We start from the raw sequence: 25,414 nt of genomic DNA, 5'->3' as shown, positions 1-25,414 counted from the left end.
GCTTTGAAAGTGAGTTTAATTCTGTCTCGATTGCTTCTTTCCACTTAAGCCAATCTTTTCTATGTTGACATTCTTCAATAGATTTTGGTTCAGGATCCTCATTTTCAGATATAATATCAAGAGCAATATTATATACAAAAATGTTGTCAATAATTACATTAGTTCGATTCCAACTTTTTTCTGTCATGACATAGTTTATTGAAATCTCATTATTATCTTTAGGTATTTCACCTTCCTCACTAGTCATGTCAATGATTTGTTTATGGGTATTTACATCCTCAACCAAGTCTTTTCACTATTAATTATTTTTTGTTTTCGAGGATTTTTATCTTTGGAACCCACTGGTCTACCACGATTTTGGCGTGTTCCAAACTCATTAATGACAACTTCTTGTGTTGGGATATCAATTTTTTATGAAACATTTGCAGCTGGTATATGTGACTTAGTTACTTTCTTTGCATCTATAAATGCATCTGGTAATTGATTAACTATATTTTGCAAATGAATTATTTTCTGAACTTTAAGTTCACATTGATTTGTATGGGAATCTAAATAGACAATAACGATATATTCCATGTAATTTCTTTTTCCAACTTCTTAACTCCTCCCCCTAATGTTGGAAAATTTGTCTCATTAAAATGACAATCAACAAATCGTGCAGTAAATATATCACCCGTCAGGGGCTCAAGATATTTAATAATTGATGGGGAATCATATCCAACATATATTCCTAACCTTCTTTGAGGACCCATCTTAGTGCGTTGTGGTGGAGCAATTAGAACATATACTGCACATCCAAAAATTTTCAAATGAAAAATATTTGGCTCATGACCATAAGCTAATTGTAGTGGCGAGTACTTATGATAAGCTACTGGCCTAATGCATACAAATGACGCTGCATGCAAAATATCATGTCCCCATACAAATGAAGGAAACTTAGCTCTCTTAAGTAATGGTCTTGTAATTAATTGCATACATTTTATAAATGAATTTGCTAAACCATTTTGTGTATGAACACGAGCTACAGGATGTTTAACACTTATCCCAATTGACATATAATAATTATCAAAAGCTTGGGATGTAAATTCACTAGCATTATCAAGACAAATTATCTTAATTGTATAATCAGGAAATTGTGCTCTTAACTTAATTATTTGAGCAAGTAATCTTACAAATGCAAGATTTCAATTTGATAATAAGCACACATGTGACCATCTGCTGGATGCATCTATTAATACCATAAAATATCTAAATGGTCCACTTGGTGGGTTAATGGGTCCACATATATCACCCTAAATTCGTTCTAAAAATGTAAGTGATTCAGTCCCCACTTTAGCTTGTGATGGTCTAATTATCAATTTTCCTTGAGAGTATGCATCACATGATAATTCATTAGATTGAAGAATCTCCAAGTTCTTCAATAGATATCCATTTGAATTCTCAATAATTCCCCTCATCATTATAGATTCTGGATGACCCAATCGATTATGCCAAATTGTAAATATGTCTGGATTCATGAACTTCAAATTCATTGTTGCATATGTTTCCATTACTCGTATATGAGTATAATACAATCTAAAAGATAAAGCAGACTCTTCCAATATGCATTTTTCATTTGAGACAGTGGATATGATATATAGATATTCCACATTATTCTTACTATCAGTCTTAATATGATAACCATTACAACATATATCTTTAAAACTTAGAAGATTTCTCTTTGATTAACTAGAGAACAATGTATTGTCAGTTGTAAATTTTATTCCTCTAGGCAAAATAATATTTGTTTTTCCAAAACCTTCGATCAAGTTTGCAGAACCTGATATTGTATTTACTTTTGCTTTTAGCATTGTCAAATTGGAAAAATATTTTTTTTTATTTGTAAGTATTGTGTGTGTGGTTGCACTCTCTGCCTGACATAGATCTTCTTTGTCCATTTTTTAAACACCCAACATATGAAAATGATCCATGTTTCTTCATTAAAAGAAAATAATTACAATAAGAAATACAACACTTAAAACATACAAAAGTTACAAAAAAAAAAACATGAAGATAAATTAAAAAAAAAATAGAATAACATTAAGTCAAGATATTCTCAAAATCAAAAGAAACACTTGATGTTTCATCAACTGTGTCAATCTTCTCTTCAAGAGATTCAAAGAAGTCCGCCACGTCTAAATTTGTCACATAGGATGGATCAAATATATCATTATCCTAGTATGCAAAATTTGCTTCCATATTTTTCTCTTTATCATCATTTTATGTGGTTCTTTTGAAATTTGAATGATTAAAACGACCACCACGAAAATAATAATTATTTCCTCCTTTGCCACAGTCATGACCTCGACCACGATTATTATTAAAATTCACAGCATTCACTTCAGGGAATGATGTTGTTTCGTTTAGTCGAGATTCATGATTTTTCATCAATAACTCGTTATTTTGTTCGGCCACGAGAAGACATGAAATTAATTCAGAATACTGTTTAAAACCTTTCTCTCAATATTGCTATCGTAGGAGCATATTCAAGACATGAAATGTAGAAAATGTCTTCTCTAACATATCAGCATCAGTAATTTTCTCTCCGTATAATAACAATTTTGAACTGATTTTAAATAATGCGGAGTTGTAATCACTTACTGATTTGAAATCTTGTAGCCTCAAGTACATCCACGCATAACGAACTTCAGGAAGAATAACTGTTTTTTTTATGATCATACCACTCTTTTAAATTTTTCCAAGATACGGGGATCTTTTTTTGTAAGATACTCAATTTTCAATCCCTCGTGGAGATGATAACGAAGGAAAATCATAGCTTTTATTTTGTCTTGACTAGATGTCGTATTTCTTTCTTCAATAGTCTCCCCATAATTATTGTCGTTAATATCAAGGGCAACAAATTCTAATTTTGTGAGATTTGTCATGGCAGTACTATCATAAAATATTGTACTTATGTTAGAAATTTAATAGATATTGAATATGCAAAATAACATTAAATTTATTAATTATAGCGAAGAGGAAAAAAACGATATACCTTTAGGACCTACCTTTAGCGGGAAAAATGACATGAGCTCGTGCTGATAACGTATTGTGAATTTGAGGAGCACAACAGGAACACGGATATAGAGAAAATATAATATAATAATATATTTATATAATAATATTAAATATATAAAATATAATATAACATAAAATAACTAAAATTATAAAATTGGATAATATGAAAATTAGTAGAATTTTGGACTGAAATAAGTGGTGGACTTACATGGACACGAAGTATGATTAATTATAAGATATACCGAAAACATGAAGGATGACACATGGTTTTTGGGATACAACTATTTATTATTACAATATTCCTAATAAAAAAAAGTAATTATTTAAGCCACCATACGTAGGCTTCTTCGTTCATTCTTCTCTGCGCTCTGTATTCAGCGGCGAATATGCTATCCACACTGCAACCCCCTCGCTGCTCTCTTTCTCGCTTCCCTCTCCATCTTCCCTCCAAACCATTCTTCTTTCACTCCAAACAAACCCCGCTCTCATCTTCACATTCCATTCCCAATTCCACACTCACAGACCAACTTCCCACTTCCAATTCTTCCCAATCTCTTCACTCCCAAATTCTCTCCATCCGCCACTCCCTTCTTTCCCGCCATATTACTGCCACCCAACTCGCCGAGTCCTATCTCAATCGCCTTCGTGCATTGGAGCCTCACCTCAAGTCATTTCTCCACGTCTCTGAAACCGTTCTCTCTGATGCCCGTGAGATTGATGACAAAATTCACAGAAATGAGGAATTGGGTCCTTTGGCTGGGGTGCTTGTGGGCGTTAAGGACAATATTTGTACTTCGGGTATGCCTTCCACTGGTGGGTCTCGGATTCTTGATGGGTATCGCCCACCATTTGATGCTACTGCTGTGAAGAGAATCAAGGAGTTGGGTGGGATTGTAGTTGGGAAGACTAATTTGGATGAATTTGGCATGGGTAGTTCTACTGAAGGCTCTGCTTTCCAGGTTTTCGTTTTCTTTAATATATATAACTGTCCACTGCTTATTATCATATGGGGTTCAAATTAGGGGCTGGAAGTGTGTGTGTGTGGTTGTTTGTTTTTTTCTCAGCATCACTTTTGTCATGAAAATGAGTTGAGAGTAGAAATTGGGTTTGAGCATGTTGTACTTATTTGGTAAAAGTGTGGCTGTGGTGTTACTTCCCACTGGTAACAGGGGTTGGTTTACTCAGGTGGTGCGTCTGTTCATTCATTAGGTGACTGCAAATCCGTGGGATTTGAATAGGGTCCCGGGAGGATCATCAGGAGGGTCTGCTTCAGCTGTTTCTGCTAGGCAGTGTGTGGTGTCATTGGGAAGTGATACAGGTGGAAGTGTGCGGCAGCCAGCATCCTTTTGTGGAGTCGTTGGCTTGAAACCAACGTATGGTCGTGTCTCAAGATTTGGACTTATGGCCTATGCTTCATCGCTTGATGTTATTGGCTGCTTGAGTACAACAGTTGCTGATGCTGGGATTCTTCTACACGCAATTTGTGGTCATGATACACTTGATGCCACCAGTAGTAAACGAGTGAGATTATATTTTTCTTTTTTCTTTTTAACTCATCTGCTATTGTTTTAAGTTTTGTAGCGTTTAACACACTTGAACGTGATAAAGAAAAGTTGGTCTATTCCTGTTTCTTGGAAAATTTAAAGTTGTTGAGTAACTTTGGTTATCCCATGTTGTTGTTATTGATTGTTCACAAGGATCTCTCTTCTCTAGTGCTCCAAAAAGCAAGCTGTTTGAATTTAGAAACTGTAGAATCATTATCTCTTCTGGGGTAATTTTATAATATGGTGCACTGCTGTAGCCTTTTCTTATTTGTTTTTGTGTATGTCTTTCAGGAGGTTCCTGATTTGACATCACAATTTTCTGCTGTTGATTCATTGGAATCAAAACCCTTGAAAGGATTGAGGATTGGCCTCATTCGTGAAACCCTTGATAATGGTGTTGATGGTCAAGTAAATTCTGCTATACGTGCTGCTGCTTCACATCTTGAAGAACTAGGATGTTCCATCAATGAGGTTTAGATTTTCTTCTAATTTTCATTGCTTTTGGTGCTTTACTTTCGAATTGACTTGAACTTTTTTTTTTCTTCATTCATTGGTTTCTTAAAAAAAATTATTTTCTCTTTTAGGTATCACTACCATCATTCTCTCTTGGGCTGCCTGCTTATTATATTCTTGCATCATCTGAATCATCTTCAAACTTAGCACGATATGATAGTGTCAGGTATCTTGCTGAAGTTGCCATTTATTGTAAAAAATGTCTAATTTTTTCTGGAAAGAAAAAGAATCTAATATCTTTCATTCTGAGAAGATGGGATAGATATTATTGACGTTCAGGTTTAAGAATTTTCTTTAGTAAATTTTCTCAGCTCATGATATTGAATCCATTTCATTGTTATTTGGTTCTCTTATGTTGAAGAAACCATTTAAGTACCTAAATATTTTTTTCAGGTGCTTTTGTTTTGTTACTGTATTGTGATAACAACTTATTCTGATTCAATTTGGCCACCATAACCTACATATAGATATGGAAATCAAGCTGTTGCTGATGAGCTGACTGGTCTATATGAAAATTCCCGAGCAACAGGATTTGGTTCAGAGGTACTAGTTGGAAACTGTTAAAATTTCTCTTGCATTGACATTGGAGATTTTGACTTTCTTATTCACTTTGTAAAGGTTCTTATCCTTTTCCTAGAGCGTATATGGTTGAGTTGTGATATATGTTATAGATTTTAACTGTATCCTCTTTCCTTCTGGGAAATTCACATCGACGTTTTCTCATTGCAGGTTAAAATGAGAATTTTGATGGGGACATATGCTCTCTCAGCTGGTTATTATGATGCTTACTACAAGCGTGCTCAGCAGGTGCCACGTCTATTCGCAAACAAATAGTGAACAACGAGTAGTGTTTTACCACTGTAATTACTGAACATGTTGTCTATTTCCCTGGACATCATATGATCAGTAATAATTTTTATGTTTATTTTTATGGTACCTTACTCTGAATGTTGGATAAGAGCTTAAGGGCTCTTTGTGATTTATCATTATAAAATAATAATAATAAGGGCTCTTTATGATTGGTGTTTCAGGTGAGAACCATTATTCAGAAAAGCTTCAGAGCAGCATTAGATGAAAATGACATCTTAATATCACCTGCTGCTCCAACTGCCGCTTATAAAATTGGTATGCCTTTGCCTTCCAAAATTTTGTCTTTCAATTTGTTGTACAGTACTTATATGATCATTGCTTGTTGACAGGTGAAAAGGTGGACGATCCATTGGCAATGTATGCAGGTGACATCATGACTGTAAGCATCTCTACTCCTCTTCCTTTGAGTACTTTCCGATATAATGGTTTATGTGTGTATATATATAGAGAGATTATTGGTGACAGGGGATCTAAATCTTGCATTAGAGCTCCTTCAACTTGTCTCTAAGATTTAATAGAACCTGGTCAGCCTTTATTGAAAGTAGAAGAAGGAGAAGACACAATATTTACATGGAAAACCCTAGAACAATGAGAAAAAAACCACGATAGAAGAGTTCTTTTTTATTATTCTTTTTCTTATCTCAAATATAAGAGAGGGCATAGGTATAAATAGACTTGTAGAAAACCCTAATACAGAATATGGTAAAGTAAAAAGACCAAAATGCCCTTAGGGCTAATACATAACGGCCCTTTATTTTCAACACTCCCCCATTAAGTTGGGGCGTAAATATCAATAATACCCAACTTGCTAACATAAGAATCAAAGTTTTGTCTGAATAACCCATTAGTGAGAATATCAACAACCTGTTGACTAGAGGGAATGTACGAGATACAGATACTGCCACTGTCCAGCCTTTCTTTGATGACGTGTCTATCGATTTCCATGTGTTTTGTCCTATCATGTTCAATCGGATTATTGGCTATGCTTATCGCTGCCTTGTTATCATAATAGAGCTTCATAGGAAGATCACTGTCTTGATGGAGATCAAATAGAACTTTCTTCAACCAGATTTCTTCACATATTCCCAGACTCAGCTTTGTATTCTGCTTCTGCACTGCTCCTAGCAACCACACCTTGCTTCTTACTTCTCCAAGTAACAAGATTACCTCACACAAAGGTACAGTACCAGATCTTCTATCTATAACAGATCCTGTCCAATCAGAATCGGTGTACGCTTCAATACATCGTCCATTGGTTTTCTTGAACATCAAACCCTTACTTGGGGTAGTTTTCAAATATCTCAGGATTCGATTTACAGCCTTCATATGTTCTTCTAAGGTGCCTGCATAAATTGACTAACCACACTGATGGCGTAGGATATATTTGGTTTAGTATGAGATTAGTAAACCAATTTTTCCACTAGATGCTGGTATCTCTATTTATTGACAGGTACTTTGTTAACAGAATCTCCCAACTTTGAGTTGAATTCTACATGAGTATCAATAGGTTTACATCCAGTCATTACATTCAGTCATGCCTGTCTCTTTCAATAAATCAAGTGTATATTTCCATTGAGAAACAGAGATCCCCTCTCTTGATCTTGCCACTTCCATTCCTAGAAAATAACTTAATCTCCCAAGGTCTTTAATCTCAAATTCTTCAACCATTTTCTTCTTCAACTTGATCATCTCAACCGCATCATCCCCTAACAAAACAATATCGTCTATATACACAATAAGAACAACAGTCTTCCTTGATACTGACCTTTTTGTGAACAAGGTGTGATCAGAATGCCCCTAAGTATATCCTTGGGACTTAACAAAGGTATTGAACCTGTCAAACCAAGCTCTTGGGAGACTGTTTCAAACCATACGGAGACTTCCTAAGTTTACACACCCGATGGTCAAACCAAGTTTCAAAACCAGGAGGACTCATATAAACCTCTTCCTATAATTCTCCATGTAGAAACGCATTCTTTTCATTGAGTGGATGGAAAGGTCAATCTTTGTTAACGGCCACTGAAAGGAAAACTCGAACAGTGTTTAGCTTCGCTACAAGAGAAAAAGTCGATGAGTAGTCTATTCCAAAAGTCTGAGTAAACCCTTTAGCAACCAATCTGGCCTTATACCTGTCAAGAGTTCCATCAGACTTATACTTTAACGTGAACATCCACTTGCACCAAATTGTCTTGTGCCCTTTAGGAAGAGCAACATGATCCCATGTATTGTTCTTCTCAAGAGCTCTCATATCTTCCATGACTGCAGCCTTCCATTCAGGAACCTCCATTGCCACATGTATACTTTTGGTATTGTTACTGTATCCAGACTTGTAATGAGAGCCCTGAACTCAGAAGATAAATTACTGTAAGATAGAAAGCTATGCATGGGATACTTAGTACGCTACCTAATACCCTTCCTCAACACAATGGGTAGATCAAGAGAGGCATCATAACTCTCCTTTTTGTCAAATCCCTTATCAGTAAGAAGATACTCAGTTCCCTACAGCGGAGTTTCATCCTTTGGTGCTTCTTCCAAAGACTCACCCCTACCTTCAACTTTGCCCATTTCTGGAGTTATCACATTAATTTTGTCACTCCCAATCACACACATCACCCTTGATACAAGCATCAATATCACCAGAAGTTTTGTTATTCTCACCCACATCACATATATCACCCTCACCATAAACATCAAGATTATCAGGAATAGGAATACCTTGAGCTGGTGCTGGTTCCGATTCATGGATCGTAGCCGGAGATGCAACATGTGACACTATTTTCTTTCTGAGATTATTCCTGTAGTACGTTATCCAAAGAACCTATTTAGTAGGTAGGACAGTATTGTTTGCACTCAAGATAGGTTTAGGAAGCAAGTCTGGAGGAATTGAAGATGTGGACCAATTAATCTCTTCACTAGTATTCTCTCCTTGAAGACGACTAATGGAAAAGAAAGGTTTATCCTCAAGAAATGTGACATCCATAGAAACAAAATAATTCCATGAAGATGAATGGTAACACTTATACCCTCACTGGTGAAGAGGATACTTGACAAAGACATTTTTTAGCACAAGGGGTAAATTTAGTGCGATTAGGACCATGAGTATGGACATAGGCAATGCACCCAAACACGTGAAGAGGAACATTGGGAATAAGACGTGTGGTTGGGTATGACTCTTTGAAGCACTCAAGAGGAGTTTGAAATTGGAGAACACGGGAAGGCATTCGATTGATAAGATGTGCTGCAGTCAGAACAACATCCCTCCACAAGTACAAAGGAAGGGAAGTAGATAACATGAGGGTCCGTGTAACCTCAACCAGGTGACGATTTATCCGTTCAGTCATCCCATTTTGTTGAGGAGTATATGCACAAGAGCTTTGATGGACAATTCCTTTAGAAGCCAGCAAATCATAGAAGGTGTTGTTAAAGAACTCACGATCGTTGTCACTGCGAAGGATGGTGATTTTAGTGTTAATCTGAGTTTCCACCATCGTAAAAAACTCCTGGAATATCGATGATATTTCTGATTTATCAGTAAGGAGGAATACCCAAGTAAGACGAGTGTGATCATCGATAAAGGTCACGAACCACCGTTTCCCAGAAGAAGTAGTGATGTTTGAGAGACCCTAAACATCACTATGGATAAGAGATAAAGGCTGAGATAGTTTGTAAGGATGGGATCGAGAAGAGACCCGATGTTGTTTAGCACGAAACACACATCATACGACAAAGAAGAGACATCAACATTATGGAATAAATGAGAAAATAAATATTTCATATATTGAAAACTTGGGTAACCAAGACGAAAATGCCATAACATATAATCCTTTTCAGAAGTTGAAAAACAAGAAGATAATAAACTGGTCTTATAATAGTTCCTAGAGGAAGCATCTGCATTAAGAAAATAGAGCCCCCTATTGTGTCGGATAGTGCCAATCGTCGTCCCCAAGCTCAAGTCCTGAAAGGAAATAGTATCAGGTGAGAATACAGCTCTACAATCCAAATCTATGTAATCTTACTGATAGAAAGTAAGTTGTGTGATATTTTCGAGATATGTAACACATCCTGTAAGGTCAAACCCTCCAAAGGAGAGACTAGAGAGATGACCCTTTCCTGCAACAAGAGTAAATGACTCATTTGCAATCCGAATTTTCTCATTACCAACACTCGGATGATACGAAAGGAACTGATCAGATATGCGAGTCAAATGATCTGTAGCTCCTGAATCAAGAATCCAGGGGTTTTTAACCATTAATACTAAGAAGGCTGAAGGACTGAAACGTACCTGATTGGGCAATAGCAATGACTCCAACAGTACCAGGGTCATTTTGGTTATTCACCTGAAGTTGAGACTAAAAAGCACCATTTTTTGAATCACTCACAAGTGCTTGGCCAAAATTTGGCTTGTCGTTTGAATGACAACGTCTACTATTTGGAGGACGACAATGTAACTTCCAACACTGATCCTTAGTATGCCAAGGCTTCTTGCAATGTTCACATATGGGAGGAGGTCTATTATTCTGCTTATCACCATCAAGCCTAGATGACTTTGCATGCTTAGATAACGTTGCACTAAATGCTGTGGAATCTGTGGAAGAAACAATGGGATTGTTCAGAGCAGACTTCCATGAGGGAAGGTATCGGTCTCCGACCCAGTATCAAACTTGGAATTCAATCCAGCCAGAAAATCATTAACACAGTTAGTTTCTTCAATTTTTGAATACTAAACTCCACCACATGGACAGTCTCAGACAATTTCCCGACACAGATCCATATCCTGTCAGAGTAGAGACAATTTGTTGAAATAGGACATCACATCCATCGTTCCTTGTTTACACTCATGGACATGTTTACGCAAAGTGTATAATCGTGAAGCGTTCTACCTCTTAAAATATAACTTCTGTACTACATCCCAAATATCCCGAGCAATCGCAACATAAAGTAAAGGTTTTCCTATCTGTGGTTCCATACTATTAACTAACAACGAACGAAGTAAAGAGTCTTCTCCCTTCCAAATGTGCTCTTGAGGATCACTCGGTCTTGGTCTCAGTATCTCACCAGTTAAATACCCAAACTTGTGACGCCCCTCAAGGGCCATCTTGATAGACTGAGACCACGAGTAGTTCTGACCATTCAGCTTTTCCCCTTTAATAACTCATGCTGAATTTCCCATTTAACCAGACAAAAAACTTGTTGTAGGTAAAGCGGGGAAAGTAGTTATCGGATTCTCTGAATACATCGGTATGAAAGCGAGATCTGAGTTAACAGGGTGTGATTGGATGTTTGTGGTAGTCCCAAGAATTGCCTCAAGAGTTGCAATTTGTTGTTGGACCACCATGGGTGATAGATTCATTTGACCCATAGCACCATGACTCCCCGGAAGTGACTGCCCATGGCTGGTCGTGGCCGATAGAATGGTTTGCTGTCCACGGTGAAGAGATGAAGACTTCCCAAATTCAAAAACATGCCTTTGGTTGTCACTACCCGTGCAACCTATGTGACTGATGCTCAAGTGGCCTACACGAGGAGCACTTGTGATCGGGTGGCCAGCAAAAAGAAGACCGGCGCTGTCGTTTGGGTGGCTCGACTGGTTCAGAAACACCGGACGGCAGGGGCAGGGTTGTTGTTTGGGTGGCTTGGTTGGCTCGGAAACGTCGGGGCGCTCACGGCAGGGGCAGTCGGACTTGTCAATGGCCATGCTTCGATTGAAGAAAGATGCGGCCAGAGGATTGGGAGGGCCATCTGGTTGTCATCGGTTGAACTTGTTAGCAATGGGGTCATCGGCTTGAAGAGGATCGAGAAGGCTATCCGAAGATACCGATCCACGACTGCTTGCACGGCGGCGGCGTGGATCCCATCGGCCGTAGTGACGCCACTTGTTTCAGCAAAGGGTGGTGTCACCGACTGTTGTTGTTGGTGAAGATTGAGAGACCAACAGTTGGTTTTCGTCAATGACGGCTAGGGTTTCGTCTAAGAAGCACGGACACGGACATGCGACACGGTGACACGACGACACCGACACGGCGACATGTCAATTTTCAAAGAAGTAGGACACGACATGTTATTTTTTTTTTATTAAAAAAATTAAATATATGTCGTGAAATAAATATATTGGGAAATATTCCATTTAAAAACACCATTAATAACCATACAATATACAACCACAACCATAGATGAGATGACTAACGGTCCAATGTGGAGGTGTGGCCGGCATGGAGTTTTGGGCGTGGAGGTGTGGCCGATCGTCGATCGAGTGGGCGTGGAGGTGTGGCGTTTTGGGGGTGGGGACTCTGGGAGTTTTGATATTTTGAAGAAAAGAAAAGTGGAAAGGAATAATATATTTTGAGAAATTAAAATAAAAAACACAAAAACCTAAAAGTTTTGGGCTTGGGCTGATGCTTTTGGGCTGCTAACTTTAATTTTATAAGGTTTCGTTGTTTTTCCTTTTTAATTTTGTAGTGTCGTGTCCCAGAAGTGTCCCAACCGTGTCCCACCTGTGTCCTACCCGTGTCCCCGCCGTGTCGGAAATTTAAAAAAAAATAAAATATTCGACACGCTAGCTGGCGTGTCAGACACGTGTCGGACACTGACACTTGGCCATCTTAGGAGTGTCGGTGCTTTATAGGGTTTCATCACCATGCTCTGATACCATATTGAAAGTAGAAGAAGAAGATACAATATTTACGTGGAAAACCCTAGAACAGGGAGAAAAAACCACAATAGAAGAGTTCTTTTTTATTATTCTTTCTTATGTCAAATACAAGAGAGGACATATGTAATTAGACTCGTAGGAAACTCTAATACAAAATATGGTAAAGTAAAAAGACCAAAATGCCCTTAGGACTAAACATAACAGCCCTTTATTTTCAACAGCCTTAATCTTTCTATTTTTGGTTAGAGTTTTCATCTATTAACAGAGATATCAACTATCAAGGTTTATGGATTTACATTGAGTTGGTTCTCAAGCATTTCAATATCAACATGACTACCCACTGTCAAGGGTTTTCACACATTAATCGTGAGACCAGAAATGTTCTCAAAGAGCGTTACTGTTGATGAAACTAGTATATTGAGATGATTAACATGATGATATGTTATTCTTGTTCCAAGGAGTCCATCTAAAGCCCCAGTCCACATTTCCTTATCCATTAGACTGGTTGATACATCTGTGCCACTGAAACAAAAAGAAACGAGATAGTGGATTTCTTTGCTTTGGACCTTCTGAAGCTTTAAGGACTTGGTTTTCTATTATAAATAAGAAAAGAGAGATGAATCGGAAGTTGGAATTACATCAATGTCTTCACTCTTGTCCTCCTGGTGTAAAAAAACTTTCTTTATAAAGTACTTCCTTTAGAAAATTTCAATCATATTGTGGGTCGTCTTGAAATTGATATTTTTTTCTTGAAGGCTATGCAATTAATCATCCACAATTTCGTTGGCCATAAGCATCAAGTCTAAACGTTCACTTTTGTGTTCCTCCTCCTTTATTTGTTCCATGTTCAACAGGTCAACGTTAACTTAGCTGGACTACCTGCATTGGTTTTGCCTTGTGGATTTGTTCAAGATGGGTCCTCTAGTCTTCCTGTTGGCCTTCAAATGATTGGTGCAGCTTTTGATGAGGTACTGTTTACCCTATTGCACACCATGTTGCTTTTAAATTACTGCTGAGATTGATTATGCTTCTTCTGATTCTTTGCCTGGTTTATTATGTACTTTTGAAATGATTCTTGATGTAACCCAAATTCTTCATTCAAAAAAGGGGATAATGCCTGGCCGACAGTTATTTTGAGAAGAGCAAATTAGTTCATGTTTGTTTGCTTGCTTGATGATGCCACAGTTGTGAAGAATAACCCTGCGAGGAACCAAAGCTTTAGAACTCTGAACCATTGACAATTTTCATCATGCTTACAGGGTAAACTTCTTAAAGTGGGGCACATCTTTGAGCAAACTCTTGCGGACTGCAGATTTGTTCCACCCCTACTAGCCGACGACATTGTAGGTTAGCTCCAAATCAGTTGAGTTGTGAAAGCAGGCAAATTGGAAGTCTGGGAACGCTACAATTAGTTACTATTGTATTATTGATTATTATGAGGTGAGCATTACTTTCTGGAGGCTTTACCATTCTTTTGTGTTCGCTCTTATCTATAAGAACAAATGGATTGTGTTCTCCATAATTTATATGACAATAAAGATAGTAAAATTCTGCTTGCAATTAGGAGCTAAACCGAGTCTTAATTTGGGCATTAAGATGGGGTATAGTTTGTCAATTTCGTTCTTTTTGTGTACACTTAAGATTGAAATTCATCAAAACACAAAATCATAGGAATGTCATTTTGGAGAAAAAAAATAATAAATAAAGATCAAGCCTTGAGAGTTGAGACACTCATTTTGAAATTTCTTCGGTGTTTCATTGTGAAGGGGAAACTTGGAAAAGTTTCATTGAGATATGTGCATTATCATGTTATTTCATTTGTGAGTACTTTTTTCAACATATTTTCAAGCAAAAACCACACCGGCGATTTAACTTGCAAAGCGGTGGTGAGGAACTATTGAAATCCTCCACCACCTACTGTTGGCTGACACCCTGCTTTATGGCACTATTGGGAGCTAAACTATCATGTTGCATAGATTGGGTACTATATTTTACTTATTCATACTATAATTTTTTTTTCCTTTTTTCTTTATAAATATTTATAGACCTCACATCAATGTCAATAAGTTCCATCCTATTTTTAAAATCTCGTTACATGTCATAATAAGTTGTGGTAGTATGGATTTTTTTTCCAATGTTGCATGAGTTTGGGTTGGATGCTTTATAATCCTTTGGGTTGTGTTCCTTGGCTCATCTTAAATTTATTTGAAGATATAATGATGTCGAGGCTATTGAAGCGATGGCTATTTGTGAAGATGGTGTAGACTCAACTCTTGGAGAAAATTTTGAAGTAGAGTATTATTGATTAGAGAGAAATGTAGACAATGATTCCTTTAAATAGACCGAAAGGGAAAGGGTTGTTTCACACCTAACTATCTAACTAATTCTAATCTTAAAACCCCTTTAAATAGACCCAAAAGGGAAGGGTGTTTCACACCTAAACTAAAAAGAAAACAAATTAAAATTGCAAATTAATACAAATGGAAATTATAGAATATTCTCAAAATGCACCTACATCAATTCGACCTCCTAAGTATTAAACTTGCCCTCAAGTTTATGATGAAAGTTGAAACTCATTAGGTGCATGGTAGGGAAAAATATCGGCAACGTTGAATGTGTTGCTAATGTTCATAGATGTAGATAGATCTATGTGGAAGGCATTTTCTCCAAAATTTTCTAGTATTGCGAATGGGCGTACTTTCTATTGGTTAATTTGGAAGAACTTCCAGCTGGTAGTCTTGATTTTTTGATGTACACCATGACTAGATCTCCAGGTTGAAAAGTTTATTTCCTTCGGTGAACATAAGCTTTGTCCTTATATCTTGTATTGACAATTGTTAGGTTTTTCACAACTTCTTCATGTATCTTTTGAATTCTTTCCACCATGTAATCGGCCTCTAGATTGTTGTCAACAGAAGAAGGTAAATTAATGAGGTCAAAAGTTCGTCTAGGATGATGACTATAAACAATTTCAAAGGGACATCTCCCTGTTGATCTATTTTGCATGTTGTTGAATGCAAATTCAGCTTGTGAGTGCAAGATCCCATTTTTGGTCTGTTCTCTGCAAATGCATCGAAGTAGATTTCCCAATGTTCTGTTTGTCACCTTAGATTGACCATCTGTTTGCGGATGGCTTGTTGAGTTGAACTTTAAGTGAGTTCCAACTTCTTCCAAAGGCTTTTCCAAAAAAAAAAAAATAAAAAAATCATGAATTTAACATCTCTGTTAGATACTACTGATTTTGGAATTTCATGTAAACGTGTGATTTCTTTGAAAAAAAAAATTGAGCAATATTTAAAGCATCTAAGGTGTTCTTGCAAGGGACAAAATGAGCCATCTTGTTAAACGTATCAACAATAATGAAAATAGAATCAAATCCTCTTTGTGAGTGTGGAAGACCAAGGATAAAGTCCATAGAGAGATCCTCTAAATGTTTTGGGGAATTGGAAGTGGGGTATAGAGTCCTATATTTTGAGATTGAGCTTTTGCTGTTTAGCACACATAGCATCGTTTTACGAAATTATTTACATCTTTTATGAGTTGTGACCAAAAGAAATTTCCAGAAAACATTATATAGGTCTTATCTCGACCAAAATGACCAGCTAATCCACTAGAATGAACTTCATGTATGATGGCTTTTCTTAGGGACCTTTGAGGTATACATAACAAATTACCTTTAAAGAGATAATTGTCAAACAAATGATAATCATTAGGGGCAAAATGTGTATTACACTGCTGCCTAATTATATGAAAGTCAGGGTCTAGTTCATAGCAAGTGGGTAGGTGATCAAAAGCCGTGATGGTAACTTGGAGAAGAGTTAGTATAGATGACTTTCTACTTAAAGCATCAACTACTTTATTGGTGCTACCCGAGGTATGTCTTATTACAAAATCAATTTTTTGGATAAATGTCATCCATCTAGCATGCATTCTACTAATATGTTTTTGTGAGTGAAACTTGAGTGAATAATGACCGATTAGTAGAACAAATTCTTTATCTATAAGGTAGTGTTCCCAATATTGTAAGGCTCTTACTAAGGCGTATAATTCTTGTTCATAATTGGTCCATTTTTGTTGTGGTTCACTTAGTTTCTCACTAAAAAGTTCTATAAGACGTGGTTCTTGGGATAGCAGTACTCTTATCCACTAGCATCAATAGCAACTTCAAAAGGCTTACAAAAATTTAGTAAAGCTAAAATGGGGGGTGGGGGGTTGACTTTATTTTAATTATATTAAAGCTATCGAATGTTTCTTGATTCCAAATAAACTTCCCCTGTTTTAGACAATTTGTTAATGGAGCTGCTAATGTGCTAAAATGTTTTATGCATGTTCTATAAAATGAAGCTAACCCTAGAAATGATTGTACCTCCTTGACTGTAGATGGTATTGGCTAATTCTTTATAGCTTCAACCTTAAGATGATCGGCTTGAATTCCTTTTGAACTAATAAGAAAATCTAAGGAAAGAAATTTTGTTAGTTATGAAAGCACATTTCTTCATATTAATGATTAATTGATGAGTATCAAGAGTATAGAAGACATCTTGTAAGTGTGATAAGTGTTCCTCTGAACTTTTGCTATAAATTAAGATGCCATCTAAGTAAATAATGACAAATTTAAGAATGGTAGAGCCTTTTTTGTAGACAAAACGGAAAATAGTCTACTTTTATCTCTTCCTAAGGTGGAAAGAAAAGTAATAGAATAATCTTCTTGACTAACAATCAAATTCATATGTATTTTCAAGGAATTTTGTGGATGGCCTTTATGTTGTATTGCCATGGTCGACTGACAGGCATATGATAACATCACATATGATTTGATCTTTGTAGTGGACACCAATGGACAAAGCCACTGTGCATATTTCATTAATCACCGTTTCATCACCTCTTTTAATCCATCCAACCTTATATGGATGTGAATGTGGATCAACCTTAAGTTTCAAAGTCGGAACTAACTTTTTTGAAAACATGTTTTCACTTTTGTCACTATCGACAATAATTGTGCACACTTTACCTCGTATGGTGCACTTTGTTTGAAATAGTGAGTGTCTCTGGGGGTTGCTCGGGGTTGTTGGGGTTAGAAGTATTCTTTGGATAACACAAGCTAGTTCATTTCCAATATCCGGGTTTATTTGAGCTATATCCTCTTCTTCTAGATCGTCTTCTTCCTCCAATGTGTTTCTTGGATTGTTAGGTTTCTTCTTTTTGGAAAGTCATTTGTTAGGGTTGTTTCACACCTAACTACCTAACTAATTCTAATCTTAGAACCCCTTTAAATAGACCCAAAGGGAAAGGATGTTTTCACATCTAAACTAAAAAGAAAACAAATTAAAATTGCAAATGAATACAAATGGAAATTACAAAATATTCCCAAGATGCTCCTACATTAGAAGGTTTTCTTAGTTTTATCTCCATCATTGTGGAGTTGGTCTGCCTTGAAGTTGTTAATCTATTGAACAATGTCTTTTTGGATCTCGTTTTTTTTTTCCATCCACGAGGCTAAGTTTAATGCACTTGATGTTTCTTTTAACCATCTTTGGCATTCTAATGATGTTTGGACAACTAAGCGTTGGAAGAGTAAACTTTTTCTCCTTTCTAGTCTCCTAAATTTGTTACACTTGTGTCTCTTAATGTAATTTTGTAATCCGGTCTTCTTGTAGTTTGTTTTCAAGAAGAAGAAAGAAAGGGGAAAAAAATCCGACCATAAGATAAGAATGTAATAATTTTCAAACTTTTAGGTATAATTTGGTGAAGTTGAAAATTTAAGATAAAAATTGATACAACTTTTACCTAGATGCTTATCCAAATATTTTTAAATTTTAAATTTTGCTTTTAAGTTTGATGATTTTTTATTTGGTTTATTAATTTTAGTTATAAAAATATTATTTCAAAAGATAATTGAATTAAAGTAAATTATCCTAAGTTAGATTTCTTTCTTGTTTGAAAAAGGATTCAATCTTTTAGAACAATATGAAAGTAAAAGGAAAAAAAAAACACATTAATAAGAACAAATCTCAACTTTTTAATGTTTTTTAGTTCAAACATCATCCCATCTTTTGAGTAAACATATACGATAACTAGCAGCAGAATCAGCTTAGAAGGAAGGTAATAGAAATCATAATTAAAAGTCAAAGCTAAAAGATTTTTTGGGATAATTTTTTTTTTTTTTGGAAAAAAAATATCTTTTTGTCCTAGTTTTTGGATCTAATTTCTATTTAGTTTCTAAGTTTCAAAATGTTATACATTTATTCTTTAAATTTTGAGTTTGATTTCTAAAATTGGAGGACTAAAATGGCAACTTAGAACCTGTTTGATAACGTTTTCCTGTTTCTGTTTCTTATTTCTAAGAAACATACCTGTTTGATAACTATTACTGTTTTTTATTCTTAAAATTTGAGAAATATTTCTTAAAATGAGACCAAAATTGATGAATTATAAAAAATAGTTTCTCCTGTTCCGTTTATATTTTATTTAAATGTGTTCCTAAATCATATTAAAGTAGGAAATTCGCTAATTGGTGGGAAGCATGGTCAATCATCCCTCAATTTCATGATTTTGTGATCAAATCTCACTTGGGATTTTATTTTATTTTCTTCTTTCTTTCTTTTATATTTCTTTTTTTCCTATATTTTTTTTATATTTCTTTTATAATTATTTTTTTTCCTTTTTTTTTTCATTCATATTTCCTTCTTCTCTTATTATTTTTTTTTTATATTTGTTTCTTTTAATTATATTTATTCTCTTTATTATTTATTTATATCTTGATTTAATTTTGAATTTTAAATTTTTAAATATTTGGATTATATATTATTTTGATTTTCAAATTTCTAATTTTAATGAAAAAAATATATACAAATATGTAAATTTTATTTTTAATTTTGAAATATTTAGATTTATATATTATTTTTTTTAAATTTCATATTTTCAATAAGATTGTTCTCAAATATAGGAAAATAGATCAAAATATTTACAAATATAGTAAATTTAATTTTAAATTTTGAATTTTCAAATATTTAGATTAATATATTTTGATTTCAAATTTCAAATTTCCAGTAAAATTGTTTTCAAATATAGAAAAATGAATCAAAATATTTACAAATATAGTAAAATTGTACCATCTATCATGATCTATCGCAGATAGACGGTGATATTTTGCTATTATTTATAAATATTTTTCACAGTTTTGTCATTTAAAATAATTTTCTTTTTCAATATGTATATATAAATATTTTTTTAATTCTGAATCTTAAATTTTGCAATATGCACTTTTATATTTTTTAAATTTATATTTTTTAATTTTTCTTACGTACGAAACCAATTATAATTTAACATTAATATAAATTTTGTCTACTAAGATATTCATTTAGTTTCATTTTAATATTTTTCCATTTAGATAATAATATAATTGAGTTAGGATTTGAGTCCACATCATATAAAATTTAAAACAAATGACTTGAGTGAGAAATAATATTGTAAATCATATTTTAGCAAAATATGAATGAAAAATAATTATACTATCAATATTAATTTTACATTGAACTTATATGTATTTGATAGTTTAAATATTTGATAATTATTTTTTATATTTTAGTGTTTGTTATATGTCTTTTATTCTATATAATTAGATTATATTTAAATTATATAATATAAAAAATATATAAGAAATGAGAAATAAAAAATAATTATCAAACAAATAAATAGATTCTAAACTTTTTTTTCTTTTTTCAAGAAACATAAAATAAGAATAGTTATCACCTTCCTATCTCAATTCTCAGTAAATAAATAAATAAATAGATTCTAAACTTTTTAACCGCTTGTCTGCTTAATTGGCAAAGTTTCCATTCGCTTTGGATCGGATCCTTCCGGAGAGTTGAGCAGAGTCTACAACATCGCTGTCCCTTTGGAATCTCGGTCGACTCATTGTTCCGATCTATTCCATCTGTTCGCCGACGGATCTCCGGCCGTTCCTTACTTCTCCGACAGCAGGTTCTTCTCTCACCCTCTCCGGAACACTTATTGTTTGAATTTCTTTCATCTTTCTTTTGAATCTCGGTTTGTGTTTACGATTCAATGATCTACCTCCAAAACCAGGTTGAACTGTGACGTTTGAGTGTGGGAAAGAAAGGGGGAAGGGACTCTTGCTTTTATTTAGTTGTTTTCCTTCTTTTTGCCGCCTTCCGATTGTGATTCGGAACTACGATCAATGATAAGGTCAAAGAAGTTTTTAGTTTCTGGATTCGGAGGAATAGGAATCCAAATTTGTGACTGCTAGGTCGTAATCATGATTTCGCGTGCAATTCAAGTCGAAAGTACATAACAGAATAATGTACTCCTTTTCCTTCTTGAGCTCGAACCGATATCTTGAACTATAAGATTGAGAGTCCTGATTTTTATTTTCGTGCAGCTATAAATTTTGAGTGATTCTGTTATATTTCGCTGATAGCAACCTTACTCCGTCTTTCTGCGATTAGATATTGAAAAAGATGTCGGGCCAAAGCCAGCGTTTGAATGTGGTTCCGACAGTTACAATGCTTGGGGCGATGAAAGCCCGTCTTATTGGTGCAACCAGAGGTCATGCTCTCCTCAAGAAGAAGAGTGATGCTTTGACTGTTCAGTTCCGTCAGATACTCAAGAAGATTGTTTCAGCCAAGGAATCAATGGGGGATGTTATGAAGACATCTGCATTTTCTCTCACAGAAGCAAAATATGTTGCTGGTGACAACATCAAGCATATTGTCCTTGAGAATGTCCAAACTGCAGCTATTAAGATTCGATCTCGGCAGGAGAATATTGCTGGTGTAAAACTCCCTAAATTTGAACATTATTCTGATGGTGAGACCAAAAACGATCTCACAGGGTTAGCCAGGGGTGGTCAACAGATCCAGCTGTGTCGTGGTGCCTATGTGAAGGCAATTGAGGTTCTTGTTGAGCTTGCTTCACTCCAGACATCATTTTTGACGCTTGATGAGGCAATTAAAACCACAAACCGCAGGGTCAATGCTCTAGAGAATGTTGTGAAGCCAAGGATCGAGAATACTATAAGTTACATCAAGGGAGAATTGGACGAGCTGGAAAGGGAAGATTTCTTTAGACTGAAAAAGATACAGGGTTATAAGAGAAGGGAAATTGAGAAACAACGTGCCAATGCCAAGCTATTTGCTGAGGAACAACTTGCCGTGAAGATATCTTTGCAAAAGGGCCTCTCCATAAGTTCAGCTCACAATTTATTGTCTGCAGCTGCTGAGAAGGACGAGGATATTATTTTTTGATTTTAAGGTTAGTTTGTTTTTTAAAAATGTGTGGCTTTTGTTTGCTTATCTATGGTCAAAAATTTATTTGGTGACTTGGGTGGCTCAAGGAGTAATCTCAATAAAAATTATAAGCTCTAGCCATCATGTATTTATTTGATTCCTCTGTCACTTTCAAGGCTTTCAGGTCTTGTAAACACTTCTTCACTTGACAGTCTTCACTTTTTTGAGATAAAAAATATTTTGTTGTATCATTCTGAATTTTATGTATGATAATTGTGATCTCTAGCTGCTCTAACGTAATTTGGAAATCATAGTGGGGAAAAAGTCATGTAATATTTAGGTAAGTGTGAACCAGAGTAGTCAAGTTTCATCTTACTTTCTAACCAGTTACTTATCTGTTGTGTTCTTTCTGCTTTGAACTGAAGGGTGTAAGGAGGGACCAACCGGGGGATATTCAAATAGATCATTTATAGGCTTGTTAAATGCTAGGGAAGATTTCCTTTCCGACTGTAGAGTAGGATCCTTGCTTAAAGCTAGAGATTTCCATTGATATATTTTGGTTAAACTATATAAAAAAAATTACTCCGGAACTTTTCCTTTTGTTTCAAAATTTTCCTACTTTTTCAAAAGTTGTGATATTACCTTTGATCTTTCATAACTACACTTGGAGTAGAAATTCTTAAATGGTGTGTCGGTGATTTAGAACAAATTTTTTGACCATCATACCAATTCTAGATTACTACCACATCGTTGCAGATTATGATTTCAGTCCAAAATTCTGGAGGATCTAATCCAAGAATAGTTTTGAAATATTTATAAAAGACTATAAGAGTAATATTCTAACTTTTGAAAGAATGAGTATTTTTTAAACAAAGGGGAAAAGTTAGGGGTATCTTTTATAATTTAATCTGATATTTTTCTTCCAAAACTATTGCTTTGCTACCGTCCTTGTTATCTGCCTTCTCCCCTTCCCCTCCTAGAAAGAAGAGACTAATGCTTCTAGATTTGATTGGTTTGATACTCTAAGAAGATGTTTGGCTCAGGGCTTAGTTAGTCTTGATCTGTGTAGTCCTGGCCCCACAATTGGATTATTTACAGGTCATGGAAATACAAGTTCACTTCGTAGGTTTTTGATTTGTGAAGTGAATTGCACATAAGAATTGGGCATTAGAAACTATAAGCTTTTATCCCTTGTGGGATTAGGAGCACAAAAGCTTGAGATAACTAAAGCTATGAAACATAGATTTAACCTTCATGAACTGTAAGCAAGAGTAAGATCCTATCTAGTACAACTCCTTGAATAGTGGGAGTTGTGTTTGTGATGCATGACATTATACGACGACTGTAAGCAAGAGTAAGATCCTATCTACTAAAATTCTCAATCTAATCCATGAAGTAGCTAAGGTGGGCTTAGCTCAATGGAAATTGGAATGGAAATTGGTATGTCTTCTTTTCTAGAAGTTGGAGATTTGATAAAGAAAAAACGAGTAAATCTATTAAATAATGGGAGCAGTGATTTTGATGCATGACATTATACTATCCATGTAATTTTCGGAGCTTAGATACCTTTTTTTGCTCATAAGGGAACTGTGTTTTCATGGAAATTGTGTTGCAGGAAAAAGGAAGTTTGATTTCTGCCTTTTTTTTTCCGTTCATGTAACGGTGGCCTCTATATATAGCCTGCAATTATATGAAAATATCAATATGTATTGAAAATACATAATTTATAGTTATATCAATTGATATTTGAGTATGGACATATTTCAAGAATAATTATGGATATATCGCCTATGTGAGGTGGGGAATTCAAACCACCGACCTCTTGATTGATAGTTTTTACTTTACATGAATTATATTCATGTTGACCGTTTATTTTAATAATAAAACATGATTTTATGCATGTATATCAAGAATATGCCTTAATATGTAATAGATGGTATCGAAGATTGGAAAATAAATTGAAAATTCAATCATTTATTGATAAAAATTTTGGTGATGATTAGCAACAAAATGATATCCTTGGTATCGAAACAACATTAATATGATTGATTTGGTAGTATCATTGTTGTTCCCATGTTATTTTGTCTTATAAAATTAATTAAAAGGTTTTTTTTGGAAGAAAAACTAAAGTATAATTTATAATATTAAAAATGTATACATTCTAAATATAATATAAAAAAACAATCAAACCTTAAAAGAAGAGGGTTTAAAATTTAAGGCAAATATCAATTTATATCCCTAAAGATTGGGGATTATATCAATTTAAACCTTAAACTATGAATTGTATCCATTTAAATCTTAAAATTTGATGGTTGTATCAATTTAAACACTGAACTTTTGGATTTGTATCAATTTAAATTCCAAACTAATAATTATATCAATTTAAATTCTAAACTTTTATAAGTGTATTAATTTAAACCATAAACTTTCATAAATATATGAATTTAAACCCTGAATATTCATAAGTGTATTCAAATGAAATATAATTGAGAGTTTAAGTTGATACAATTATGAAAGTTTGAGTTTAAATTTATACACTTATAAGAGTTCAGGATTTAAATCGATTCAATTATTAGTTTGTGATTTAGATTGATATAATCTCTAAGTTCAAGGTCTAAATTGATACAATTATAAGACGTAAAATAAAAATTGTTCCATCTTTAATTTTTCAACATACTCGTGGTAACTACCTGTATAAAAAGAGTGTATTAGATATTAAATATATAACACAAAATGTTCTAAAAAAAAGCAACGTAAAATAATAATCAAATTTGAATTACATAATAAAAAATGTGAAAAAGTAAAGAAAGGGTAGAATGAGAGGGGAATTAATTTCTACTCCACAATTTTGAGTGTCACGCCTCCTTTCAGATTATTGTTTAAATCCGAAAAGATATGTAAAGACAGCAATCGTCAATCCTCTTATGATAATTATTATCCAACTTATTCCTATGCACCTGCCTTCTTAGCACCTGTTAAATCTGATTAGCAATTTATAGTTTCTGCATCTTATCATAATCTCGTCATCAATCACTACACGCATATAAGACATAAAAATCAAAATTGTTCTATCTTTAATTTTTCTAAAGATAAACATACTCGTGGTAACTACTTGTATAATAAGAGTGTATTAGATATTAAATATATAACACAAAATGTTCTAAAAAAAGCAACGTAAAATAATAATCAAATGTAAATTACATAATTAAAAAAAAATGTGAAAAAGTAAAGAAATGGTAGAATGAGAGGGGAATTAATTTATACTCCACAACTTTGAGTGTCACATCTCCTCCCAGTTTATAGTTTCTACATCTTTCTATAATCTCGTCATCAACCACTGTACGCATATATATACATTGCTAGTCAACTATCAAACTAACATACATTAACAGGTTTTATAAACTTAAGTTTAATACAACAACGATCTAAAACAAGTTCTACCCTTTCCCCCATGGCATGTACAGACAAAAACTAGAGTCTAAACATAACAAAGTGAACCACCTAAATTTCAAAATGCTTGGAAGATCCTAAGT

General features: G+C 34.5%; 2 protein-coding genes across 3 annotated transcripts; both read left to right on the top strand.

Moving 5' to 3' along the window:
• The first annotated feature begins 3,400 nt into the window (after positions 1–3,400).
• On the top strand, positions 3,401–14,205 carry LOC120078097 (glutamyl-tRNA(Gln) amidotransferase subunit A, chloroplastic/mitochondrial). The gene is made up of 10 exons (XM_039032312.1): positions 3,401–4,016; positions 4,267–4,578; positions 4,893–5,072; positions 5,186–5,280; positions 5,582–5,657; positions 5,844–5,921; positions 6,146–6,239; positions 6,314–6,363; positions 13,488–13,601; positions 13,893–14,205. Exons 1-10 carry the CDS (start codon positions 3,444–3,446, stop codon positions 13,983–13,985), a joined length of 1,665 nt encoding a protein of 554 aa, XP_038888240.1. The 5' UTR covers positions 3,401–3,443; the 3' UTR covers positions 13,986–14,205.
• Positions 14,206–20,429: 6,224 nt separating this feature from the next.
• On the top strand, positions 20,430–22,162 carry LOC120078542 (V-type proton ATPase subunit D). Of its 2 annotated transcripts, none has more exons than XM_039032817.1 (2): positions 20,430–20,616; positions 21,035–22,162. In XM_039032817.1, the coding sequence occupies exon 2, from the start codon at positions 21,114–21,116 to the stop codon at positions 21,897–21,899; it is 786 nt and encodes a 261-aa protein (XP_038888745.1). In that variant the 5' UTR covers positions 20,430–20,616; positions 21,035–21,113; the 3' UTR covers positions 21,900–22,162. The 2 variants fall into 2 exon arrangements, with proteins under 2 accessions (XP_038888745.1, XP_038888744.1); XM_039032816.1 differs by having other exon boundaries at positions 20,432–20,616; positions 21,102–22,162.
• Positions 22,163–25,414: the final 3,252 nt, after the last annotated feature.

The sequence above is a fragment of the Benincasa hispida genome, chromosome 5, assembly GCF_009727055.1.
Source record: "Benincasa hispida cultivar B227 chromosome 5, ASM972705v1, whole genome shotgun sequence".
Taxonomy (NCBI): Eukaryota; Viridiplantae; Streptophyta; class Magnoliopsida; order Cucurbitales; family Cucurbitaceae; genus Benincasa; species Benincasa hispida.
Note: the sequence above shows the minus strand (reverse complement) of the source record. Positions and strands in the feature narration are given on the sequence as shown.

What these genes read in the sequence shown, in the direction of transcription:
- LOC120078542 (XM_039032817.1), top strand. Translation starts at nt 21,114, where the DNA reads ATGTCGGGCCAAAGCCAGCGTTTGAATGTGGTTCCGACAGTTACAATG.
- LOC120078097 (XM_039032312.1), top strand. Translation starts at nt 3,444, where the DNA reads ATGCTATCCACACTGCAACCCCCTCGCTGCTCTCTTTCTCGCTTCCCT. An exon ending in CAACAGGATTTGGTTCAGAG is followed by an intron (nt 5,658 to 5,843) that starts GTACTAGTTGGA and finishes TTCTCATTGCAG; the next exon opens with GTTAAAATGAGAATTTTGAT. An exon ending in ATGCAGGTGACATCATGACT is followed by an intron (nt 6,364 to 13,487) that starts GTAAGCATCTCT and finishes CATGTTCAACAG; the next exon opens with GTCAACGTTAACTTAGCTGG.